The 24,803-nt window shown below is 42.9% G+C and overlaps 2 protein-coding genes across 10 annotated transcripts in view; both read left to right on the forward strand.

The window, feature by feature from the left end:
* Positions 1-13,314, forward strand: part of sorbs1 (sorbin and SH3 domain containing 1) — a 42,582-nt gene extending 29,268 nt beyond the window's left edge. For 4 of the 9 annotated variants that reach the window (XM_080288241.1, XM_080288243.1, XM_080288242.1 and 1 more), the window contains 13 exons: positions 125-303; positions 2,336-3,787; positions 4,931-4,995; positions 5,197-5,367; positions 5,976-6,022; positions 6,353-6,467; positions 6,611-6,736; positions 6,857-7,051; positions 7,254-7,775; positions 8,382-8,477; positions 9,395-9,582; positions 9,689-9,795; positions 10,120-13,314. In XM_080288241.1, the coding sequence (XP_080144367.1) occupies positions 125-303; positions 2,336-3,787; positions 4,931-4,995; positions 5,197-5,367; positions 5,976-6,022; positions 6,353-6,467; positions 6,611-6,736; positions 6,857-7,051; positions 7,254-7,775; positions 8,382-8,477; positions 9,395-9,582; positions 9,689-9,795; positions 10,120-10,187 (3,331 nt within the window). In that variant the 3' untranslated portion in view covers positions 10,188-13,314. The remainder of the gene's footprint in view (positions 1-124; positions 304-2,335; positions 3,788-4,930; positions 4,996-5,196; positions 5,368-5,975; positions 6,023-6,352; positions 6,468-6,610; positions 6,737-6,856; positions 7,052-7,253; positions 7,776-8,381; positions 8,478-9,394; positions 9,583-9,688; positions 9,796-10,119) is intronic. The other 5 variants (XR_013901118.1, XM_080288244.1, XM_080288245.1 and 2 more) reach the window with 5 other exon arrangements.
* Positions 13,315-18,630: 5,316 nt separating this feature from the next.
* pdlim1 (PDZ and LIM domain 1 (elfin)) lies at positions 18,631-24,495 on the forward strand. Its single transcript, XM_026190784.2, has 7 exons — positions 18,631-18,887; positions 19,909-20,060; positions 20,568-20,652; positions 21,675-21,859; positions 22,601-22,743; positions 22,885-23,002; positions 23,837-24,495. Exons 1-7 carry the CDS (start codon positions 18,795-18,797, stop codon positions 24,021-24,023), a joined length of 963 nt encoding a protein of 320 aa, XP_026046569.1. The 5' UTR covers positions 18,631-18,794; the 3' UTR covers positions 24,024-24,495.
* Positions 24,496-24,803: the final 308 nt, after the last annotated feature.

Consider the following 24,803-nt stretch of genomic DNA (forward strand, 5'->3'; position numbering starts at 1 on the left):
TATGGCAGCCCATTACCCAATTTGTGTGCCTTTGGCTATCATAAAAACATTCAACAACAGCTCTTGCTGAACGAAATTGACTGTGTTTAATTAGCTGTCTGCGTTCCTGTGATTTGCTGTCTAGCTCCTCAAGCAAGTCTGGACACAGCGAGGTGGAGAAGGACAGAGGATCATCTACTGATGAGCCTGTGGCTCCAGAATGTGACCGTCATGTTTACAAGAGTGTCCTAGAGGGCGGCGATATTCCCTTGCAAGGTCTACGGGCTCTAAACAAGCGCCCCGGCAGCTCCTCCTCCTCTAAAGGTAGGATAGCAGCTACTTCACATATGTGGCCAGTAAAAAAAGCAGGTGTGTGTATGTTTATGTATGTGGACATGGTAGACAGTTCAGCCGGCCTTTAAAGGCTTCTCCTGCCGAGACAGAACCAATCAGTTAGAGGCGGTGATGCTGGACCATTCAAATCATCAGACAGGGATACATCTGTTTCTGTTTACTTTTATGTCAGAATTCACACATTTTCCTTTGCTCCCAGACCACACAGCATTGGCCAATCACCTCACAGCATTCATTTCCCCCAGAAGCTTTTAATGCCATGGATGTTTTCATCAAGCGTGTACTGTATCTGCTTTGGAAAACTCACGGAGGGAGTGAGGTTGTCTTGTTAAGTCGATGGAAGCTAACCTTGGGGCTCCCCCACCCACCCACCCTTGCTCCAGTTGTGAGCTGCCAGTCGCTAGGCAGGCTTAGGGCAAGACTCCAGAGCGTTCCAGCGCCAGGGAGCTAAGGGCCAGTGAGGGGATGGACGAGGAGATACGCGTGAGATAAAACGAGCTCTGCTCTTCACAACCCAGCCAGACAGGGTTGAGATAAACAGAAAGGACACAGAGGGTGGGCGGGCATGAGGAAGTCAGCTGTCAGTGTGGGGTCAGAGGCTGGAATGCCTGCGCACATGGCTAGAGAGAGAAACACTCAGGTGGAGAGAAGAAGAGATGTAAGAAAAAGAGTGTAAGAGGCAGTTTGACCCAGTACATGTCAGTACATTACATTAGGGATATAAGCAGATTATAAACTGCCCACCAATACTTAAAGTTTGGTGTATTTTCCATAAAATATGACTGTTACAGGAATCTTATAAAAGAAGAGCCATTTACATCTGCTGTTCTGGACCAATTTGTGTTGACTTTTAACCATTTGAACTGTGGTAAATAAATTTGGCTCTCCAGTCAACTGACTACCACACTCCTGTTTCACCCTCCCGCCTGAGGCGCCACCTTGATCATTAGAGTCTCTTTCTATTTAAGACACAGAAGGTAGAGTGTAGACAAGCCCGAAGACATAACCAAGTGCAAGGAACACTTCATCATCATGTGTTTCTGCCTTGCGCTCTTAAAATAAAATTTAAAAAATATCTTTGTGTTTCAAAGAACAGAGCCTCCTTCTGGGCTTTTTTTTGTGGGCTGAATGGTAACTCTTTACTTGCCATATGACTTGGATAGTATATCAAGTTAACTTCCTCAGTGCGTGTGTTTTTCCTGGCAGATACGAACACGACAGATTGGTCACTCATGCTACAGAAGTGGCTCGCAGCATGCGAAAGCGTTGTGTCATTTCCCAGTGCCATCTGTAGTGCTGTCACAAGCTTAGTATAGCCAGGAACTGACATGAGTATTTCTCATAGGTTTTCATTTTTCACTGTGCAGGTCGACTCAGAATAGTTTTGGGGGGGTTTTTTGTTTTTTTTGTTTGGGGGGGTTGCAGCCGTGTAGGAGGAGCGGTGTATTAGCACTGGTGCCAGCAGCCATTTATCACTGTAGACGTCTGTGTAATTGCTAAAAGGAGAGGAGATTTGTGTAGGAGGATAACGCAATGGAGGATAATTTTACTGCTTACTGGAATACAAATAGATAACAGAAAGGTTTTGCATTCTTCTTTGTTTGTTTTTAAAATGTCAGTTACTGTAGTCCCTGTTTAGTGAGTCCTTTATAACCTCCGACATCACATAACATTTCACGTTATATTACCCTTTTGATACTTCCTGTTTCACTCATTATGTTGCTGTTCGCAGTGATACTGATAAACGGGGAATCTGCTAGTTCTATCTTTGTAAAACTTTATCCCCTGCTGCAGCACCATGTTTTTTAGCTTTTAGCTTTTTAACAGTCATATATTACTTGATGCACAGTGCATCAAGTCTGATTCCTCTTCTCATCAACTTCTGATGGAACTTGGTCTTTATTTTAGAACTGTGCCTGACTGTTTTAGTGTGTATGTGTGTAAACCTGTGACCATTGTAATCTAATATGTTGTTTATTCTGTTGTCCTGCATGCTTGCCAGTGGATTATAAAGGTGGGAATGGCTATATAATTTCACCCTGCTCCTCTGTAAATAGTCGATCGAGTCTTGCCAGTAATGCAATAGGTAACCAATGTAAGAGTAAGAAGCCTCTATCTGCTGCCAAAGCCTGCATACCCCAAATCCTGCCCTCTAAGTTTAAGCCCAAACTGCTGCCACCCTGTGGCAACAGTAAGGACAGCAGGACTAAAGATGCCAGGCACCCGAAGGCCCACAGCTGTGAGGATATCTACACGGGGCAATGTGACACAGACTGTGCTGAAGCGGAGGCCCAACATTCAGATTCTAGGTCCAGCTGTGGGAGTGAGTGTGGCGATGGTCTCAGAAATGTTTCCCCTGCAATTAGGAGAAGCGCATCAGATTTTTCCAGCCTGTACAGGACCATGCATCACATCCAGCGGCCCAGCTCGACCGGCTGCAGCCCACACGGCAGTGTCCGTAGCCTGACCTCGCTTTTTGAAAAACCAAAGGACAACGGGGATGAGAGGTCAGAGGCAGATGATGGGGGTAGCATTCCACGGGATACTGTATCCTCACGGGTCAACGAGTTTGAAATGATTATCCAGCGCTCCACCTCGGCTCCCAGCCGCTCCTCCTCCTTGCCCATCCTGCACTTTAGCCACAGCCACAGCCCCAGCCACAGCCCTGCCCACCTCTACATGGCCTCTGCAGTGTCAGCAGAGTCCCTTTTAGTGACCAACAACACGCAGGCTGATGTCTGCAACCTGGACGAGCAGGAGGCCAAGAGCTCTGGGGAGGAGGACATGTCACCAGAAAGTGTGATGGTGGAGGAGGCTGCTTCGTCCACTGAGGACAGACATGACAGCAGAACTGAATCCCCCTGTAACACAGAAGCAGAAGTTGAACAAATCCTGAGAGAAATTTCCCCAGAACTAAATCACCAAAACATCAGTGAATCAAAGAGCCCCTCAGTGATGCTTACAGCATCTCCTCCGCAACACAGCCATCTCCACCACCACCACCACCTCCTGCACCACTTGAACAATCAACTCCTCCTCAAACCCAGCAAATGCAAAGGCTCTTGCCCAGCTTCCTACACCCGCTTTACCACTATCCTCAGGCATGAGAGGCAGCAGGCCACGAACCAGCAGGAGAAGCAGCCACCCACAGAGAAGAAGACCACACTACCTGGAAACCTCTTCCTCATGGGCCCCGCTCCCTTCAGGTTACGGAAGAACCCACAGTCCCATCAGACTCGGAGGATGTTGTTAGCCACCAGGGTGCCAGCGGGCACCCAGAGGCCTATCAGTCTCTCGCCTGAGCTCAGACCTTCCATCCCTCAGCGTCTGTCCTCCCTGGAGGTTCTGGAGAGGCTGAGTAACGGAGAGGAAAACAACACTGGCTACCTGAGTAACGGGCAGGGCTTGGACGCCAACGGGAACCTACTGCAGCCGCTGGCAGCTCACCGCAGAGGTGGCTATCTCCATCCCTTCACCACTTGTCACCCTCCCTCCCTGTGTGGTCTTTCATTTATCTTGACTCTATCTTCACCTTGTGTCCCTTTTCTCCACAAAGCAATGCCACCACCTTCCATCTCCAGTCTGTGTGGTGTGTTTACAAAGTGACAGGGAACTCTCCATTTCATTATGAGTGTGCTGTTCGGTGCCCTTCCATTTCACTGTCAATGAGTATGGTCCCACAAATGCATCAAAACACTTCAGTGACTGTAGGGGAGGTTCAGGAAGCTTTTGGTAACGTATATAATCCCTGGACATCAGATTTGAGTTGTTTGCATGCTGCGTAGGTCTGCATAGGCATTACATCAAAAACAAGCAGTATTTTATTATATTATGCGATGTAATGTTAAACTTTGAATGCATTACCTTGCATTGAAATGCCCATCCTATGTAAAAGCGACATTTCTAGGAATTGACTCTGATATTTAGGCATTTAACAGAGCAAAGGCTTTCTCAAACTGATGTCTTATTGTGTCCATTTTTGTACCCTCTCTGCTTTTTGGGACTGTCCACATCTACCATGTTTCATTCCTTAGCCTGTCAGGATGTTTCCTGCTTTAACTTATCTCATATAACAGATGCTACTCTGAGCATCTGATAGAAAGCCTGAAGCATTAACAGCTGTTTCTTGTGGCCCTCACTCGGACACAAAATGAAACATCTATGGTGGTACGGCGGTGTTAGCAATCCTGAAAGGATTCTTTAGTAAAATAGTGGATGCTGGTTGGTCGATCAACATCAGTAAAGTCATGATGTCACATTTATTTATTTTGACCATGACACAGTAGGTTACATTGTTTCTTTCCTGCATTTCTTTTTTTCTTTGTCATGAACACACATTGGGTCATTCTGTGTTCATTCCTACGTGCATGCAGGATTTTTCTTTTTTTAACGTGCGTGTGCTGTTTGTTTTAGTGGTGCAAAAATAAAAGATGTTTATTTAAATCATGCATGGTTATATTTTTTGTATTGTCTTGAGATTTTTTTTCACTTAAATTGAGAGTTTTCTGCAATACCATCTTCTTTTGTTTGAAAGCTGGCCTTGAGGTGGTCAGTGAGAACGCTTCACGGGATAATCGCCTCACGGTTTCTGTTTCAGACTCCTCCCCAGCTCACGGAGAAAGCCAGGATGAAGTTTTGAGGAGGCGTCATGGGGACAAAGAGGTGAATTTTCTTCAACTTTAATCCAGACTTTCATAACTGATGCCTCTCAGTGCACAATTCATGAATTAACCCTCTGAACACAAATACTTTGATAAAGATTATTGTGAAACATGAGTGTTATGCCTAACAAAGGATCTGTGAATAAAAGAGTAGAGACCCATATCTGGAATGTGCAAACAGTTCAGTCTGGTTTCCTGGCAGAAAATCTTGGAGGAGCAGCGGCGGCTGAAGCGGGAACAGGAAGAGGCTGACACAGCATCGAGGCGACACACGAGCATTGTCCCCACACACCACCAGTTCATCACCAACGAGCGCTTTGGAGACCTGCTTAACATCACAGATAACACAGAGAAAAGGAAATCGGGCATAGAGGTACAATGCACGGCAGTGTCTTATCCTTGTGTAAGCAGGAAGAAAGACGGCAGATGCTTTGTCACTTTGTGAGTCAGGCTGTGGGGGGAGGTCTCTGCAGGCACAGATGGCTTTTCCACTCCTGGTCAAAAATTCATGATAGAAGGCAACATTTGACCTGTTTATCACTGGAATATTTCCCATATACATTTTGATTCAAGTTGCAGAGTGGACTCAGTTTACCAGCTATACGTCCAGAGTGGCAGGGCATGCATGCTGTTTCGCACATTACACACAATAGCTTCTAACTGAGCATGCCCCCGAGGTCAAGTCATCCTTTCAGTCGCAAACATATCATTCTTCCCATTGCTAGAATATTTATGTTCAGAGAGGCCAGTGCAGATTTACAGCTAACAACAAATTCCAGGAAAAGCTTTTCTTAGTGCACATAAATGCCAAAGCCCAGAGAGCGTAGTAGCCAAAAAGAACAAAGATGGAGGCATTTAAGGTATTTAGCCTTCAGGGAAATTTTCACTCACTCAGTGCGATTCAGAGAATAACACTGGTGTAGCTGCTGCCAAATAGTAACAGTCACAGACGTTTATTTTTGTTTTTATATATCTACACAGAAAACGCCCGCCATGGCTCGCTTTGACTTCAGAGCAGAAACTCTAAAGTAAGTGGAAATTATGAGAATTTATTTTTTATAGAAAATACCATAAATGCATTGAAGCTCAAAGCAGCAGCAAGGATAACACCACCAATGAGTTAAATATTTGCCTAGTGGACCTTAATTAAGTAATTTTAAGTAATATTTTTAAGTAATATTAAGTAATTTTTTCAACTTTTAATAAAGTAGTGCCAAAAAAATGTAACAATCACAGAAAACTACCATTTGACCGTGAAGTGATGCTGTATATTCCACCCATGTGATCCTCAAAGCGTCTCAATCTTGTTACACTATGAGAGGTTAATCTCTAAATGTGTGTTGGTTTTGTATTTTCAGGGAGCTGCCATTTCAGAAGGGAGACATTGTGTACATCATTCGACAAGTTGATCAGAACTGGTATGAAGGTGAACATCATGGAAGAGTTGGTATTTTCCCTCGAAGCTATGTTGAGGTATATTGCCTGTTAATGTGTGTTATTTGTGACTCATAGTTCATATCTTTTTTAAAGCATTTCAGAATCGATTCTTTTCACAATTTATGCCCTATTTTATATTCTTGGTTGGTCACATTTGGGTGTTTTGTCTGCTTGCACAGCTCCTCCCCCCCACAGAGAAAGCACAGCCAAAGAAAAGTGCCCCAGTGCAGGTGCTGGAATATGGAGAAGCTGTCGCCCGCTTTAACTTCACTGGGGACACAGTTGTGGAAATGTCCTTCAGAAAGGTGTGACTTAATAAGAGTTATTATAAACTATTAACTAGCGGGTTTTTATTCCCTTTCTCTTTTAATCCAAACAAGGATTTTTTAAAACCCTGATTAGTGGATCTGCCTGTGTGTGTTCAGGGAGAGAGGATTACACTGATTCGCAGAGTTGACGAGAACTGGTATGAGGGCAAAATTTCAGGCACCAATCGTCAAGGCATTTTCCCCGTCACCTATGTAGAAGTTCACAAACGACCACGGGTCAAAAACGGGGTGGAGTACCCGGATCCACCTGTCAGCCATTCACCTCAGCGCAGCACCAATGCTTCACCACAGGTAGGGACTCAAACACACTGATCACTGAGCAATTTCTCTTACCACCACCTCTGTGTGCTTTTAATATCCAAAAATGATTTTCCTTCTACACACACCTCGACGCCCACCTTTTAATTTGTGTTGTGTAGAGATTTTGTCTTTCATTTGCTTTTTCTTTCTCTTACCCCTCTTCCTCTCTCTGTCTCCATCATGCCCTAAAAAGCTGTACCGTAATCGTCTGACCACCTCCCCTCTGCCTCTCCCTCGCTCCCCCCGCCGCTCTGTGTCCCCTGAGGTCCATGCTGTCTCCTCTGAGTGGATCTCCCTGACTGTGGGAGGTGGGAGTCCCCCTGCGGCTCCCACTCCTCCGCTGCCACCACTGCCCACTGTGTCATACCGTTGGGGCGAATACCTGCCCCCACCTTTCTCTGCCAGCCCCGTGCCTCCCATCACTGGCAGCCCATACTGCGTCTCCCCCATGGCCTCCCCATCCGCCTCCCCTCTACCCCCGCCTTACCCACCCAGACCCAACTCGACCACCCCCTCCCTCACATTTACCCCGCCTCAAGGGGAGGACTTCCTGCTCTCTCCTTCCTCCCCACATGTGTCACGTAGTGTGAGCCCCAGCAGTGGGCCGGTGCTGGAGTGCTGGCTGAGGGGGGAGAAGGAATTGACAGAGGGGGAAGGCGCAGAGGGGGACAGGGGCCGCGCAGGCCCGGGCAGCAGGCGAAATAGCCCTGCAGAGGTATCTTCTGCATGGTGTGTGGTGTTGCATCTGAAGTTCACTCTGGAACACAGGCTTATGCCACAGTTTGAGACATTAAAGTAGATTTTCTTGAGTACTGACGCAGACATTTTTGTGGAGAACTAACTGGTAGATCTGACCTGAAGGTGATTTTAGCCAATAGCTGGTTTCAGTTTTAAAGACAGTAACTGAACTGGTCACTTTGCTTACATATGCAAGTCTGCATGGTGTTGTGTGTGAGCCACTAATATGCAAATGGTTTACTGTGTTTGAGTGCTTATGTATTAAGTCTTAGATTTCCTAGCTGCAGAGAGCTGTAAGACAAGTGTGTTTGCATTTCCAGGGTTGATCTGCAATAATAATAAGTTCTGATTTTTATACTGTAAATTTCAGCGTACAGATGCATGTTGTTGTTCCGTGCACAAGCTTGACAAGTTAGATGCTTCTGTTGGTTGGACGTTTTTTTGTTTGGACAGTGACAAGCTGCCGTGAAGCTGAAATATCCACCTGCAGGAAACTTGACTCACGCTGGAGTTTGATCATATTCGCAGCACGTTGATATGCAGTGCAAGGCTTTCATTTTGAATTCCTTTTTTTGTGTTACAGTTTGTAAAAAATGAGGCCGACCATCATGGACGAAGCACCAGAAGCCCTGTGATGCTGTTTGATATCCAAGATAACAACAATGTTAACTCGTTTGCGGTAAGGTGATAGAAAGTGTTCCTCAACCTCTGTGTAGTTTGCTACCTGACTTCATCTTGTGCCATCCTAAACATACCACCTTAACAGATCCATTTGACTCACAGCACCTTGAACTCCCATACATATTAGACGTATGATATAACAGAAGTTCAACTTACTCTCCTGCTGAAGTTATAGTTAAATATCAATCATTTTGCAGCTGACGAAGCCGCTATAGCTAGCTTAGCATAAATACCAAAAAAATGGGGAAATGAAATGTATCCAGAGCTGATAAAATTCTCCACCAGCATCTCTAAAGCACAGTTATTGTTCTAATATGTAGTCTTTATGTCAAAATTTAAAATGCAGCATGGCCGATCAAAACACAGATGAGTTTTTTTTTTAAGAAAATTATGTGAAGCTACTCTTAAATTACTGTTTGGCTTTATCATTAAGTATAAGCCTGAGCCTTTAAGTTGTCAAGCTAAGCTAACAGGCTACCGACTTGAGCTGTATATTGAATGTACATCAGTCTGCTCACAGAGCTTTTAGCAGCAAAGAGGTTATTTTGTTCCTTCAAGCTGAATCTGTCAGCCCACCTTTAATACTGCGTGCACTTACTGCCTTATATCCTGTACAACTGAACTAATATTTCATGTTTCCTGTCTACATGCTTCTACTGGTGACCTTCCATTTCATGCCTCTTCTCCCGGGTTGGGCCAACACCCCCTCTACCTTTTCTCCTGGCTTTTAACGGATCACATCCTTTTCTGTCTTGCTACTCACCGGACCTACCTTCCTGTCTTGCACTTTACCTCCCCTTCTCTAACTCTTCACCTCCCCTCCTCACCTTCACCTCGGCCTCCTCCGGGACTCTCGGTGGGCCGGGTCTCTCTCTCTTTTCTGACGACTTCACCTACTACTACTACTACTACTAGGAGGCAGTGTGTAATGAGATCTTGAATATAGCTGAGACCTCGGTGAGGTACTGCAGCACCCTGTCCCACCACCATAATGACTCTCTTCATAGACTGCACCCCCACCCCAGTAAACAATCTCTCATCATTTCCCAGCAACCCCAGTCACACAGCAGCAGCCCGGAGCCGAACCGTCTGAACTGTGGAATGTGAGTAAGATCTGTTTCACGTTTCAGACTCTTATTAATATTCTAGGTAAAGACAGACCTTTGCTGATTTCACACTTTGTGTCTTCCCTGCTTCATGCCGCTCCAGATTTCAGGCTTTGTACAGCTACGTGCCGCAAAACGACGACGAGCTGGAGCTGCAGGAGGGAGATCTCGTCAGCGTCATGGAGAAGTGCGATGACGGCTGGTTCGTTGGTATGTGTCACAGGCCTAGATTCCTCAGAGATGCGGTCACACTCGGTGTGTCACATTAATCTATATAGGGTTTCTGCAAAATGCCAAAAAAGGACTGCACGCGTGCAATGTGCAGGCTCAGGGTTCTTTCAGCGTGTCATCTCCTTCATATATAGAGTTTCTAAAGAATGACAGCAGAGGATTGAGTGCAGTGTGCATGCTCAGGTCCTGTACAGAATTTTAAATAAAGCTCAAAGGGGTTATTTTGGTACTAACACTGAGGTCATGTAAGCATTAAATCTGAGAAAGAATCTGATCAATGTTCATCTTTCTTTTCCTCCACAGGTACATCAAAGCGGACAAAACAGTTTGGGACTTTCCCGGGGAATTACGTGAAGGAGGTGAAACTGTAAAGCTATCTAATCTGGCTGTAACACACGGTTGCCTGTCAAGCTTGGGAAGTCATAACTACCGCGCATGGCTGTTGGTTAGAATAGTCATTTAGCCGGGCGAATATTTTTATCTGGGAAAGTGATCAGATTGGCTCCAGGTATGTCAAACTGCACGAGGCGAAGACGGGGACAGCTCACTGCCCAAACACCTCCATCACATTTTACGCACGTCTCCACAGAAGTCATCGGTCTCCATACGTGGAATTTCTCTGTGAAAGCCTCCTGCAAATTAGCTTTTCGACGTACACGTAATAGCTTTTATTGTGTGTGTGTAATTTTACAGTATGCAAGAGTTTGCGTAGCACCTCAGTCTAGAGGCAGGCAGCAGAGCAGTGTATGGATAAAAGGAGTGGATCTTATTACCTGAACTGGACCTGGGGAGGCGTCAGAATGTGTTTTGATCTTTCAGGGCCAGAGGTGTTTAACACCGCTGGCAAAGTATGATGTAAATCAGGTATCGTGAATGAAATTGATTCGATTTAGCTACTTAAAGAAAACCTGTAATATGATCAGATCACTCTATGACCCTGTTAACCAGACAGTTCCCTTAAAAAAACAGCTTAAAGTCAGTGCCCTTGGTACTCTAAATACTTAAAGCCTTATGTAAAATGACCCTTTTTAAAATATTAAACTATTTTCCTCCACATTTTCTGAATCATCAGAAAAGTCAGTATTTGCCTCACAGCATTCACAACTCATTGTAGCCCAAGTGTGTTACATTGAATACAGTATTGTCTTCATTCTCTATCCAAAGGTTGCTACAGAGAAGTTATTAACAGCCGTGTGCATGAGTAGAAACTCTAAAATGTTGATGTGTGCTGCTGGCTTCTCTTTTTCTCAGTTTCCACTGCAAACACATATTACAGGACACGCAGATTTTATTGCATGTGTCATAAAAGTGAAACAAAAACTGTGTATATGCACATCCTATATTTTGTATATTTTAAAACTGTGTTTGCTGATTATTGATGCCTTTAAGGTAGCCGATGGTAGACGCCTAGCTTCAGAGCAACCACAGGACAGGCGTGGTAGCACTTAACTTCCTGTTTGGTCATTTAGGAAGATCGCTCCTAACAGTGTAATAGCACTGATGACCTAAAACTCTTTCAAGTTTTAAGTCAAAGCCAACAAGGTGTCTTAGTAAATAATCAGTGATTTTTTTTTAGAGCGTATTGAGATTTTAACTGTGCCCTTACTGACATGATTGTATATGTAAATGCGTACAGAGAACTGTATACGTACGGCTGCACATTTTCATTCATAATGACTACAGTTGTAAGGTCAGCATTAATACAGCATGCACTATAAGATCATTGAGAGACTGACAAATCACACTGGAGCATGAAACACTATCAGCCAGCCAACACCCTAATAATTGCACTTTTAACTTAAAGAAAACAGAAGTAATGACGCGGTGAACGCCGCTTTTTTGAGCCTTTAATGGCCGATAGCCGATGGAAGATTGCTTTGATCTCCGCTACCAAAGCATCAGAGCCGTCTTCCTGCAAATACGGAGCGCCCACATCTCCAGCGCCATCAGATCCGGTAACGTGTCAGAATAGATCCTACACACACAAACACACGAGCGCCCTCACATCATCAGTGTCTGCGCCGTGCAGAGCTTTCGGGTAGTGTGTCCAAAAAAACCCTTAGTGCTTGTTATGACCTGCTCGGAGCAGCAGACGGGGGTAGTTCGTTGCGCAATTGCTAAAGAAGTATTTTTATCTAATCGTACTTTATGTTGGGAAGATTGATGGTAGTGAGCAGTGGAACTCAGAGAAGCGCTGTCATCACCTTCTTATCCAAAAACTCAAATTAAAGGGCCTACAGTGTAGCTGTTTATGAACACACAAAATCTGAAAGATAAGCTGAAGTATAGAAACATAAGACAGATAAGACTTATTAGATCTAGAAGCGTATGTCGACAGTGTCTTTGTTTTTTGCACCATGATGTGTTAGCTACAGTTGTGCATGTGGCCACCACGTAGGTCATATCTGAACTTTATTAATTGATGAAGTACATTCATTTAAGCCAGGTCAGTACAATCAGTGTTTCCTGTGAGATTGGGTTTTTCTTCCTGTGCAGATCACAACCGCTACTTTGCCAACATCAGCAAAAGAATGTTTTCCCAGCGAGATATCACACGGAATATATTACACTGCAGTGTGGGTTTGCCTTTTTATCACACTGTTTTTAATGTCCAGGCATTTCATTTTATCACAAAAGCGTGTTTTGTTTTTTATTTTACCTCCGCCTCTGTAACTCCAGCTCTTCATGAAAGTGTTGATTAGTCGGGAGTCTGCTGAGCTGTCGCCTTTCGAAATGAATCCTGTTGCGACGTAGAGAGGTTTGCTCCTTCTCAGACACACTGCACGATGGGCAAATAATCACTCGTTTAGTGACAAAACAATTGGCAATAGATTGTTTCTGTGATTTGTCCGTAAAACGTCACGGGATGTATGAATGTATGAATATATGAATGTGTTGCAGGCAGTGTAAACATGTAAAAAAAACAAAAAAAACGTGTGAAACGTTATTGAACAGTTCGGCAAATGAAGGATTGTAAATATGTAAAATAAAAAATAGACTGCGAGCAATAGGAGCGTCAGATTGAACTCTCTGTCACTTGCAGTGGTTTATTTTGCCTGAAGGATTTTTTTGTTTTGTTTTATTGGCAAAGCACAGAGTGGAGCGTTACTGAGCACAGAAAGATTAAACATTACGCTGCCATTTGTGAGGATCATGTTGCCTTATGTTTGAAAAATTGTGCCTCATTTTCTTTTTTTTCAGTATCACTGAAATGTATCCATGACGTATTTTGTGTAACCCTGATTTTCCCCGTTTGTTCGAGTCTCTGTGACGGGAGAACATTTACTAAGAACTTGTCTGTTACTGTACAAGAACCTAAAAGTGTGACATAACGCTTCGACATGATTAACACTCATGAAAAACGGACGCACAGCCTGCAACAGGTTTGGTTTGTTTGCTTCAATTTGCAGTGCTGTTACATTGACAATATTAAAATAAAGATACTATACACTGCTGTGTTCGGTATTATGCAATATTTAATAAACCATTTAAACCATTGCATGTGTTGCCAGTTTTGTTTTTTGACAAAAATCTGAGGGGAAAAGTCCGTTTTTAGCATTGGCCAACTTGTTCCGGCTGTGTGAGCATGTGAGTTTTCATCCTGGCTCATTAGAAAGAGTGTTGGTTTAGAAAATGTAATAGACGAAAACCTGCAAAGACGAACAATGAATTCAGCACTGTATATTCAAGTGTTTAAAGTAAATTACTAACAGTATTTTAAGCACTTAAGTTGCCAAGTTAAATTGTTTTTCTGGACACAGGATCACCGGGGTCCTAAATATAGCACCAGCCACTTCACTGGGTACACCTCTTTGTCTAGTTAAAATAACTCTCTGATCAGCTGATCTCAAAAGCAGTTCAGTACATTTCGGGAAGGGGGCGTGCCAACTTGCTGAAGTTCAAACCAAGCATGAAAATGAGGAAGAAAGGTGATTTAATGACTGTGAATGTAGCATGGTCATGCCAGTCAGGCTCGTCTGAGTATTTCAGAAACTGCTGATCAGCTGGGATTTTCCAGCACAGCCATCTCTGGGTTTGCAGAGAATGATCTGAAAAAGGGAAAATCTCTGATTCAAATAATACTTTGTTACAACCAAAGGATGCAGAAGAGCATCTCTGAATGCACATATCAAACCTTGAAGCAGATGTGCTACAGCAGCGGAAGACCCCACTACTGACAGTTAAAAACAGGAAACTGAAAAACTACAGTGTACCCATCTTCTGATGGTTCTTTCCAGCAAGATATGCCCTGGTGTCCTAAAGCTTAAATCATTTCAAACTGGTTTCTTGAACATGTCAGTGAGTTCAATCTAATAGAGCACCTTGGGAATGTAGTGGAACGGGAGATTTGCATGATGTAAAGTGTGTGATGTTATCATGTGAGCGTGGACCAGAATCTGAAGAATGCTTCCAGCACCTTGTTGAATCTGTGCCAGATGAAGGCCAACCCAGTATCAGCAAGGTGTAACTAATGAAGTGGGTGTGGGGGTTATGTTTGGTTTGTTTGTTTGTTTTGAAAAAGCAGATCTTCAAACTTTGCCTACAAGACGGGTTCGAAGGGGAGCTGTTCACCTCTGGACTGTTGAACGTCAGCTGTGTTATCTGATGATCATTTCTGATGTAGTGCAGTGTTGTGGCTGCACTCAGGAAAGTGGGTGAATGCTGTTGGGTGAAATGAAGCAATAAATGTCAGACTCCTGTAATCACAGTGAACAAATGCTGAAAGCCGCTCAGAGTCCTGCTGACAGAACAGCCAGAAGCACTTGATCCATATCCACTTGAACTGATAACAGCGTCACTTTAAAACAGGCTCACAGACTTTTTGGCATACCTAACATTACAAAGCAAAACCCACAAGAAAGGACGTGTTTCATTCAGTTTGGCCGCCTTGCCCCCCCTTTATTTTTTTCCTCCACTTTCAGCAGAGGCCCTCTGGCAGGAATTCAGTTTTTGGGAGCGGCACATTCCACATCCTGGGATTTAGCTCTACCATAAATGGTAAGTTTGCACATAACACGGTGACGCAAGGGCAGGCCGACGTCTCTAAAACGAACTGAAGCTCTTGTGAGAGGTCCAAAACAGGAAGAGGTACCACTCTGCTCTGCTTTCAGAGAAACGTCCTTTCATTAAAAATAATGTGGTCATCGCAAAGTTGCACTTTTTTGTTGTTTAATATCAGTTTAATAATAATGAAAAATTAAATTAAAAGCAAAGAATGTTTAATTTCTTTTTTGGCCAAACTTCACAGTGTATGATGCAAAATCTTTGATATTATTTTGTGTTTTAATACTTGCCATCAATTGTGGTTCTCTTATTTGTACATCCAGGCATCAGTACCAAGAATCAGTAGTAAATTGTCACCTTAGGTGTTGTAGCTGACCAAATGCAATGATAATACTTTACAGTACTGTATTATCAACCTTCGCTGAATGGGAGGATCGGCAGTGTCCTGCAATTTCATATGATGTTATTCTGAATTACTTTGTGCATCTTCTCGGTAACACAGGAACTACAGCACTTCTGAGTTGTATCAGTATCTTCACAGTGTTACGCAATCATTCACCACGAGGATGAAAATTAAATGGTGTTTTTTTTAAAGTGAGCAATCAGGCCGATCAGTTCGTCAAGCCGCAGAGCATGAGTTGGCAAAGTGCTTCACATCTTCCTCATTATTCTGAGGAAACACTACAAGTTCCTCCAAAAAAGGTCTCAGTTATGTTCAACAACACAAAGTTCCTGCCTGAACACCTTTAGCTTCCAGCTTCTAGGTTAACGCAGCAGAATTTCATGGACACAGTGAGGCTGTGGCCTTCCAGTGGTTAAACTGCTTTGGTGTGCACAAAAGCACAGCTGTCATCATACAATGTAATGCTTTTCTAGCATTGCTGACCACTCAAAGTGTTTTAGACTTTGATTTGTTTTATTCCACACACTGTAAACACCTTATCGAGCCCTCACCAATAGCCCGGTTAGAATCATCAGTTAACATGCATGTCTTTGGACAGGGGAGGAAGCAAGATCACCAGAGAAATTAAACGAAAGGCCCTAAAAGGCCAGCTGAATTTAAAGGAGTTCCTGGAGATCAAGCAATCTCCGTTGGAAAGAAGCTGCTGTCCGTGGGGTCTCTTCAGAAGTAATCGTTCTGATGTGATGATAACAAACGGGTCACCATAGCCACTGCAGTGGAACTGCTTAATATAAAAATTAATTTCTTCTCCTTACTGCTAGTAAAGGAAGATTAGACCACTGTGATTTAAGTTAGTGTTTTCTTTCAATAAGGAAATTGTATGGTACTGATATTTAGAGATGTGATTTATTCATGAACTGTATTTGGATAGTCATCAATTAACATTTTCCGCTGGGATAGACTCCCGATTTGGATGAGCCGAAGATTATGGGTGGATGTATGTGCCGATAAAGAACAATAAATAAAAAAAACAGAGAGATTAATCACATTTATTTATGTACATCAACAACAAAAAATGTAATTCAAGGCACAACGAGCATTAAAAAATGCAAGTTATAGGATAAAGATCTTTGAAGTATTCACCCGTCTGCCTACACATGCATATGAATTTGAGTGGCAACCCACTCTTAATTCATAGGGTTTAAATATGATGTCAGCCCACCCTTCACATTATAATAGCTTCAGCTCTTCTGGGAAGTCTTTCCTCAAGTTTTACACGTTTATGGGAATTTCTGACCATCATTCCAGATGCACATTTGTGAATTCAGACACTAGCGTTAAACGAAAAGGCCACAGTCTCTGCTCTAATTCATCCCAAAGGTGGGTTTTTTTGGATTGAGGTCAGGACTCTGTGCAGGCAAATTACACTATGCACAGTGCAGTCAGACAAATACCGTTCTCCTGGAAACTGCCATACCCAGACTTGTCCATTGGATTGCCAGATGGAGAAGTGTGATTTGTCACTCCAGAAAACATGTTTCCACTGGTCAGTGAAGGCGTGCTTTACAACCACCGCATCCAACTCTTTGCATTGCACTTGGTGGATGTACCTGCTCGGCTATGGAAACCCATTTCTGGTGAACTTGGCCCATTTGTCAACCAATCAGCATTTGACTGAAGAGCAGCATCATCCATGACAAGCAATGTGTAGTTGGGATATTACAGGGGAACGTGTTTACACTGGCACGTTTGCCCCTCTGTAGACTCTATATGCTTCATTTACGTTACCACGGTTGTGTCCATACACATCTGCCTGGCCTGTTCAGTACCGTCCTTTCCTCTTCCTCTGTAGCATTGGAAGGATGCAGTCACTGAATTGGGACCAAGCTATAGCATGCTTCAGTGCTTCACATTGGCACTCTTAAAAAAATAAACAAACTCCAACACAAGTAAAAATTCCAAAAGGGCTAAGCTGTGCAGACATCCACGTGCCTGCTTGTTTTTGCGACCACGTGGACTTGTCTGCAGAGACTTCAAAGAAGGGTAACAGGATTTACTAGTCTGCAGGAGGTGTTTCCAGCTGCCCGTGTCTCAGTATAATCAAGGCTTAAAGTGACAAGATAAAAACATAATTAACAAGAATTAATAACAACTACAGATGTAATCAAATTAGTGACTTCTTATAGTATTTTTTTCTTCTAAATGTTTTCTTTGCCATCATTTTTCTTCTGCATTTATGAAGAATTGACCCTTCTAATCCTCATCCTCTGCTTGTGTTTTGGATCCATCATGCTCGACAAATGTGGGCGCTATAAGTGTGCAGGGTGTGCTTCAGAGTGACTCAAGCAAAGTGTTGAAGCCCAGTCAGGATGTGATTCATCCATCACATATGGTGGTTCACCTTCAAGCAGACATGCTGACTTTAGCAGTCCTTACAGAAACACATCCAAAACGAAACAACTTACTCCCAGTCCAGCGCAAATTCAGTCTTCACATGCTTCTTTTAACCTTAGCAGCAATACTAAAGACACCCTTGCACATTCAACACCAGACCAGTACCAGGAAAAGTTTGATTTTAATAATCACAACAATGTAAAGTGACTTGGTTGAGCTTTAACTGCTCCAGGCAGAATTACAGGCTCAAACATGCATTCTCTTTATCACACCAGCATTACTAATGCGGCCATTAGCAGTGCAAAGATTGTGAATCCTGAAATCACTTACACGTCATGCTCAAGTCTAACCATGTCTGTGTAGATTCTCAGTCATCCAGGTCATGTTGGTCTTGAGAGCTTGTCTTTTTTTAAGTTTTTGAAGACGTTTCGGCCCTCATACAAGACATTTCTTCTGTTCTAAAAACAAAAGGTGGAGTTTCCCAAGCATTTAACCCATAAAGGCAGCGTCCTCTTTGGAGGTGGTCCTGAAGGACCCATATTGATCGTGTGAGTTGTGTGGAGAAAGGCGTGGGTCATTGCCATCACTGGGGGTTGAAACCAGGTTTACCTTGAAAATATTATGTTAATCTTAAACGACTTCATGGTTAAATAAAATAAAGATTAAACAAACAAATAAATAAGGGTGAAACAACTGTGAGAGCTTGCCCCACCCTATCGAGGTCACCTAGGGCAAGGTGTGAGTTGAAGCCCTGGGAAGGGACCCTGATAACTAGTGTCATAAGCCACACAACAGTATTTTCATTGCTTCAGATTTTCTTAATAAGATAAACACGTGACGAAGAAAATGATGGCCACTACTCAGTCGCTGTGTCCAAGGGGCTTACTCACCCAGTATGGTGGCTTAATCCCACAATTCTGCACGTCAGTGGCGTGTGCGCGAGTGATCCATCTTCTTCATACACGATCTTCGGTCTCACTTATCAGGGAGGAAACTTCAAAATCTATTCGTCCAACTGTAATCCGAGGGTCCTCCCCCTCCACTAATGCGGTGGAGTTGCAGTCAGCCTCAAACTTTTGACCATTGATTACTCCACGTCATATTGCAGTAGGAAGTGAAGCAGAGGTCTGAGGCAGCTCCTTTACTACCGTCGGCTCTGTTTCAAAACTTTCACACCATGCCTCTCCGTGTGGCGTTGCAGGGTCCCGGCCCCTGGGGGTTCAGGCTGGTTGGAGGAAAGGACTTCGAGCAGCCACTGGCTATTTCCCGGGTAAGTTCGTTTTACTGTTAGTTTCTCCCCCGCATTTCAGTGTAACCGCACCTGGACTCTCACCTCTCATTGTTTCCCCGCGACTTTACTGAAGGCTGGTTGACGATTAACGGTTAGCTTGTGTTAACCGGAGGGCTAACGAACGGCTAAACTAGCGTTAGCTTTCTCAGTTTATTGTAATTAAAAGTTAGGTTAGCGGCAATTTTTGCTAGTGCTACCTCAAGGAGCAAACGCGGTGGTCCGTGGACCCCACTTAATATTTAAAAACATACATTTTTATGTAAGGTAAAATATATTTTTGGTGAATTTCTGATGAATTGTGATTTTTATGTATCTTTTTCCGTCTTTAACTGAGAGTTAAAGCTACTTTAAAACAGTAGTTTTATAATAGCCGAACCAGAAATGCACTAATCCCAAACAATGGTTTTCATATTTGGTCTCTTACAGAATTTACTTAAGATTTAAAGCGTGATTTTTAAAAGTTTCAACTCCATGCTTTGACATCACTGAGTGACCATGGACCCATCGGAGCCTCTTTGTCATGCGCTGACAGCTGACACACCTCACTGGTGTTCATTAGCGCTAAGATTTTATTAAGCTTCATACAGGGTGCTGCTCTGGTGGCAGTAATGAACCGGATTATAGCTAGCAAAGCACTCCTCTGAGCCTACACCGCATTTTTCCCCTCTTGTGAAGGTTATTACTGTGGTCAGGCCACCCCACCCATGGAAAAGTGATTAGGAATTCCTGGTCCCTCTCCCTGCTTTAGGCCTTTATCTCAGATAGAGAATCTGGGCTCCAGGAAGCTTTTATCCTGACTCTGCAAGTGCCTTCGCTTCTGTTTACTGTTAACAAAGACAGCTGCTTAAAGGTTCTTGAAGGTCAGGTTTAAAACAATGGCATTCTCCTCTTTTGACTTGGAAGCCTTTAGGCTGTAATTAGAAGGTGCGTTTTCCATATATTTGTAATTATGGTGCACAAGTGGCTTCTAATTTTATAATTTCTATGTCCTGTGTTGTAGGTCAACCCCGGGAGTAAAGCAGCCCAAGCAAATCTATGCATCGGGGATATAATTCTTTCCATCGATGGAGAACCAACAGAGAACATGACTCACTTGGAGGCGCAGAACAAGATAAAGGGCTGCATAGAGGAAATGGTGCTCTCCATAGACAGGTAAGCTGTGTCTAAATGTGCCATTCTCGTCTGCATAGCCATAGGCTCAGAGAAAAAGAGTGAGTAATGTGAGACGGCTCAGCTGCAATCCAGGTGTTCAGCGAGTGACATCATGTTTATTCAGTGATTTTTAAACAGCAGTTCTGTTTGTTTTACTGGTTTTTACCATGTTGCAATCCCGCATCGCTCTGTTGTGTCGTCTTGTAAATTACTCATGACTGATGACTTTTGAGGAGTCGTATCAAAAGGGCTTTGAAAGACGGTTGGAACCACATATGTTTGCTCCCATTAAGCGATGTCATATTGAATGCATGAAAGGACGGGCTTAACTGCAAGATAAACAAGAACATGAGCATGCCTGCAAGGGCTCTGTTGCATTCAAAGACACAGCCCTAATATTGCGTTCACGTGCTGATACACAGGAACACGCGGGTGATCCTGGCATTTTATGTTACTGAATCCTCAGATCATCTTTCAAGCCTTGTTTTGCCTTCCTGTCTTCCTCAGGTCAGAAACAAAACTGTGGTCGCCGCTGTCATCTGAAGAGGGGAAGACGCATCCCTACAAGATGAATCTTGCGTCAGAACCACGGGTGTGTGTCAGCATCAAAGCTGTATGAACTTTAACAAAGTGACTCCTCCAGCTTTGTCATGTAGAGTGAAATCGAGTAGCCGTTCAGTTTCTGGAAGCCAGAGTGCTGCCCTCCCCATGCCTGCAAAGGCTTGGGGATTTTTTTTTTTTTTTTTTAATTTATATCCTACTACTGTTCATGATGAAGTCATTGTTTACTTACCAACAGGAGGTTTCCTAGGAGACAGTAGTTTATCAGCCAAGCCCTGACGCAAGCCTCAGTTCCTGCCCGCTGAGTGGAAAGTTGAGGCCAAAGTATGAATTCATGTAGGAAACGGTGTCTCAGGCCCTGTGTGTGTGTGTGTGTGTGTGTGTGTGTTTCACAAGTCACAAAACTAGAGTTTTGTTTTTTTTGTTTCTCCCACACACATATTAACACATATTTCAAGCACTTCTCTAGAATCTGTTGCTTCACTCTTTTGTTTTATGTAAGTATTGTCAGCTCCTTTGCGCAAGTCATCTTGCTCGCAGAGACTCTGGGAGATTTTGCACTTTTAGAAGCTTGAAGCATGAGCTATATTTGGAGGCATTTCCGTGTTCCCACTGTAAAGCATGAGCTAGATTTGGTGGTATTTGTATGCCCACTGTGATGGCATGCCAGTGTCATGACGCATCTGTCGTTAAAGTTAGCCACGTAGGTATAATTAAGGCAGAGTCCACAGTCATTATCCTGCTAAATTATGTGTGACTTTGTATCAGACTGGAAGCTGCTTTAAAAAGACAGAACCGCTCAAAGTTTCCAAGTCTGTTTTCAAGAAAAATGTTATTGAAAGTGAAGCTTAAAACACAATAGGCCAGTCACTTTCAAACCTTAAGCAATATTTCTAACCCACTTAGCAAACACTGCATGTTTGTACATGCGCAATTAAGAAAAAAAAACTTTTATAGCTCATCAGGTGTGCACTGAGAGTATTGCTTGTTTCAATTACGCTTGGATTTCATAAATATTGGACTCTCCTAACTTTTGCAGCTTGGTTTTTGCAGGAGGTGAAACACATAGGCTCGACCCACAACAGGAGCGCCCTGCCTTTCACTGGTTTCGGCTCCAAAGTGGTGACTAACCAGTACAATAATCCATCTGGGCTGTACTCTTCAGAGAATATCAAGGACTTCAACTCAGCTGTGGATGAAGTCAAGACCATTACTACGGCTAATGACCCCCCCAACAAGTAAGATGGGCTTAAGTGATGGCAATCAATCAGTATTGAAAATGTGAGGATGAGTGAGTTTAGCTGGGCTCTGCTTGGGTCACAGAGTAAATAATCGTTGTGGGCAGTAGACTCAGTAAATTGTGGCTCAAATTCAGAATGTTTCCATTTAATTGAAAAATGAATTTGTATGCATCTTCCTTTTTGATTTGCTTGGTTGTTTGGATACTCTGTGAAAGACTTTTATAGATCATTCTGCAAGCTTAGCTTTTCATTAAGTTGTTTTCCAAATACTCATTTTGAATTGGGGAAACTGGAACTGCGTTTGTTTTAGAGGATTACTTCAATACTGACATACACAAAACCTCTTAAACACTCTGTGATTTATTTGAATCCTTTCTGGAGGAGAAGTACATGTGCACACTGTTTGGCTCTAACTGCTAACTGCAAGATTTACAGTAGCGGGCCAGCTCCCGAAAGGCTGCTGTGCTTCAACAAATCATTAAAGTGTGAATATTGCTTCCAAGCAGATGGAGCCAGTATTTACTAATCCAGTGACTTAAGAAAATGATGTCACTTAAGTCTATGTTTAAAACAAGTAAAACACAAGAGAAGGTTCATTCATTGGCGTTTTTTTTCGTGCTGAATCAGCACTGATCTCCTGGGCTTTTACTGCCAGTCTGATTATGTATCAAAATGCTGTTGCTGAATATGATTTTTTTTTTTTTTTTCCTTGCTGAAACGTGCCCAATTTCTTTCTAGTGCTCCATCAGAGCCATCAGGTAAGCGACCGCCCATAGTCGCAGATTCCGAAGTCTACAAGATGCTGCAGGAGAATCAGGAGTCTGACGAGCCTCCTCGACAGTCTGCTTCATTCAAGGTGCTTCAGGAGATTCTTGAGACAGGTACTGATACATGCTTTTTCCATATACTTTAAGGGGCAATGTAGGATTTTTATATTGTATTTTTAAACAATTTTAGCTTTTTGGTAGACTGTTGTCTTTTAGTTCCAATCAAGATTTTCAGTCTATTCTTGGTGTTTGTAGGCGACTTGGATAAACCATCAGGCTTCAGGAGTGTGAAAGCGCCCACAACAAAGGTTGGAGCATCAGTGGGGAACACAGAGAAGTTACCCATGTGTGACAAATGTGGATCTGGGATTGTGTAAGTATTTTATGGTCAAGCTTGAACTCTGTAGGCCTCTAGATTGTGTTCATCTGAATCTAGCAGCACTTGGGAGAAATACTGTCTCCACCTTGTGGGCAAATGAAGTAACAACAACACACTTGTTTCCTAATTCCTGCTGCTGGAAGATATTTTAATTTTGCTTTTTATATTTTTAGAAAAGTCCATAAATGTTTTATTTTCCTTTCTTTAAGAGTATCCTTGAAAATCCTTACTTCATACAGATGTTTAGCACACTGTCCACACTGTCCCATCAGAAGATCTAAGTTTAGAAACTTCTACTTAAATCTGCCATGCCGAGGGTTTAGTATGGGGTTTACCAGGAACGGGTCTGCCCACGGGTTCACCAATGCTGGCTTATAATATGCGTCTTTTTTAGCAATAGATTAATTGCTTTTGTTTCTTACCATTATTTTCAACGTGGTTGTGGATGTTAAAGCCAGATTATAAAATCCTAGTGTACAGAATACGACACCGAATCTTTTCTCCCACAGGGTCATTTCAGTCCTTTCCTTTTTGAGATACTGTACGAGAGTATCACTTCATTTTCTGACATTTTCATGTCTGTGCTGTTTTGGGAAGTGGGAACATGGAACGTGCCTGTAATGGCAAGCAAAACATTATAAATCAGGCCTAATTTCTGACTCAGACGTTTCCTGATGTTCATCTTTCTCCAAAACACCTTTGAGATCTAAAAGTAAATGTGTGTTTAGGTTTTCTAACTTGATCAGCTTAGATCAGAAAATGCTCTTTCCTATAGACAGCGACCCTCACTGCCATTCTCACTTATTTTTGTTTTTATTTACACTTCAGAGGGATGGTTGTGAAGCTGAGGGACAAGTTCCGTCATCCCGAGTGCTACACCTGCACAGACTGCAACGTCAACCTAAAACAGAAGGGACATTTCTTTGTGGAGAACCAGATTTACTGTGAGACGCACGCCCGCGAGCGAGTGACTCCACCCGAGGGCTACGACGTGGTTACGGTCTTTCCCAAGTAGTTCCCTTCACTGAGCTCGGCCTCGGACTGCACGCCACCATAGGACACCAAGACATAAACCGAGACTTACAATATTTAGCTAATGCTACTCGTAAGACTATGAACTGGTCTCCTTTCACACTATACTTCAGTACTGTCACTAGTAGGCAGGACAGTAAGGAACTACGTGTTTGAAAATGTTGATTTGCACAAAAACTTTGGCCTATAAGAAAAACCAGTGAATACTGTAAGATGGCATTTCTTTTTTTTCGTATCATTTAAAATAATTTGAATGACAGCCACTATGTTTTGATACTGTTTGTACATTTCAGCGTCTTTTGAATCATGGAAGCAAAAGAAAGCCAGAATATTCCCATCCCTGTTAAAGGAAAAACATGTTTTCTACAGTTTTTATTGAATAAATAAACATTGTTTTATACAGCAAAATACATTTGAATATAATTGCCAAATAAATATTTTTTAGCTTGAACAAATTCTCTCATGTCGTCCTGGTTTATTAACTGTCCCTTGTGCTCTTTTTCTTTACTTTTAGTGACACTGATTGTAGGGTTGCAAATATTAGGGGTGCCACATGATCATTAAATTGCTTTCAAACACAAAGAATGATTTGAATGACAGTTGTGGCTTCAGAAAGTCTTTTTTCCCCCCTTTTTAAAAAAAAAAAAAAGCAAAACAAAAAACTTTAGTTGCTTTTTAAGAATAAACACTGAACATGGGTAACTAATGTCTTTGGACCTGGTCTTAAGCGTAACCTCGCTAAAGCGGATGGGGAACTGCTGCT

The sequence above is a fragment of the Astatotilapia calliptera genome, chromosome 13 (genome assembly GCF_964374335.1).
Source record: "Astatotilapia calliptera chromosome 13, fAstCal68.1, whole genome shotgun sequence".
In the NCBI taxonomy this organism is placed as follows: Eukaryota; Metazoa; Chordata; class Actinopteri; order Cichliformes; family Cichlidae; genus Astatotilapia; species Astatotilapia calliptera.

What these genes read in the sequence shown, in the direction of transcription:
- pdlim1 (XM_026190784.2), top strand. Translation starts at nt 18,795, where the DNA reads ATGCCTCTCCGTGTGGCGTTGCAGGGTCCCGGCCCCTGGGGGTTCAGG. An exon ending in AGCCACTGGCTATTTCCCGG is followed by an intron (nt 18,888 to 19,908) that starts GTAAGTTCGTTT and finishes CCTGTGTTGTAG; the next exon opens with GTCAACCCCGGGAGTAAAGC. An exon ending in ATGGTGCTCTCCATAGACAG is followed by an intron (nt 20,061 to 20,567) that starts GTAAGCTGTGTC and finishes TGTCTTCCTCAG; the next exon opens with GTCAGAAACAAAACTGTGGT.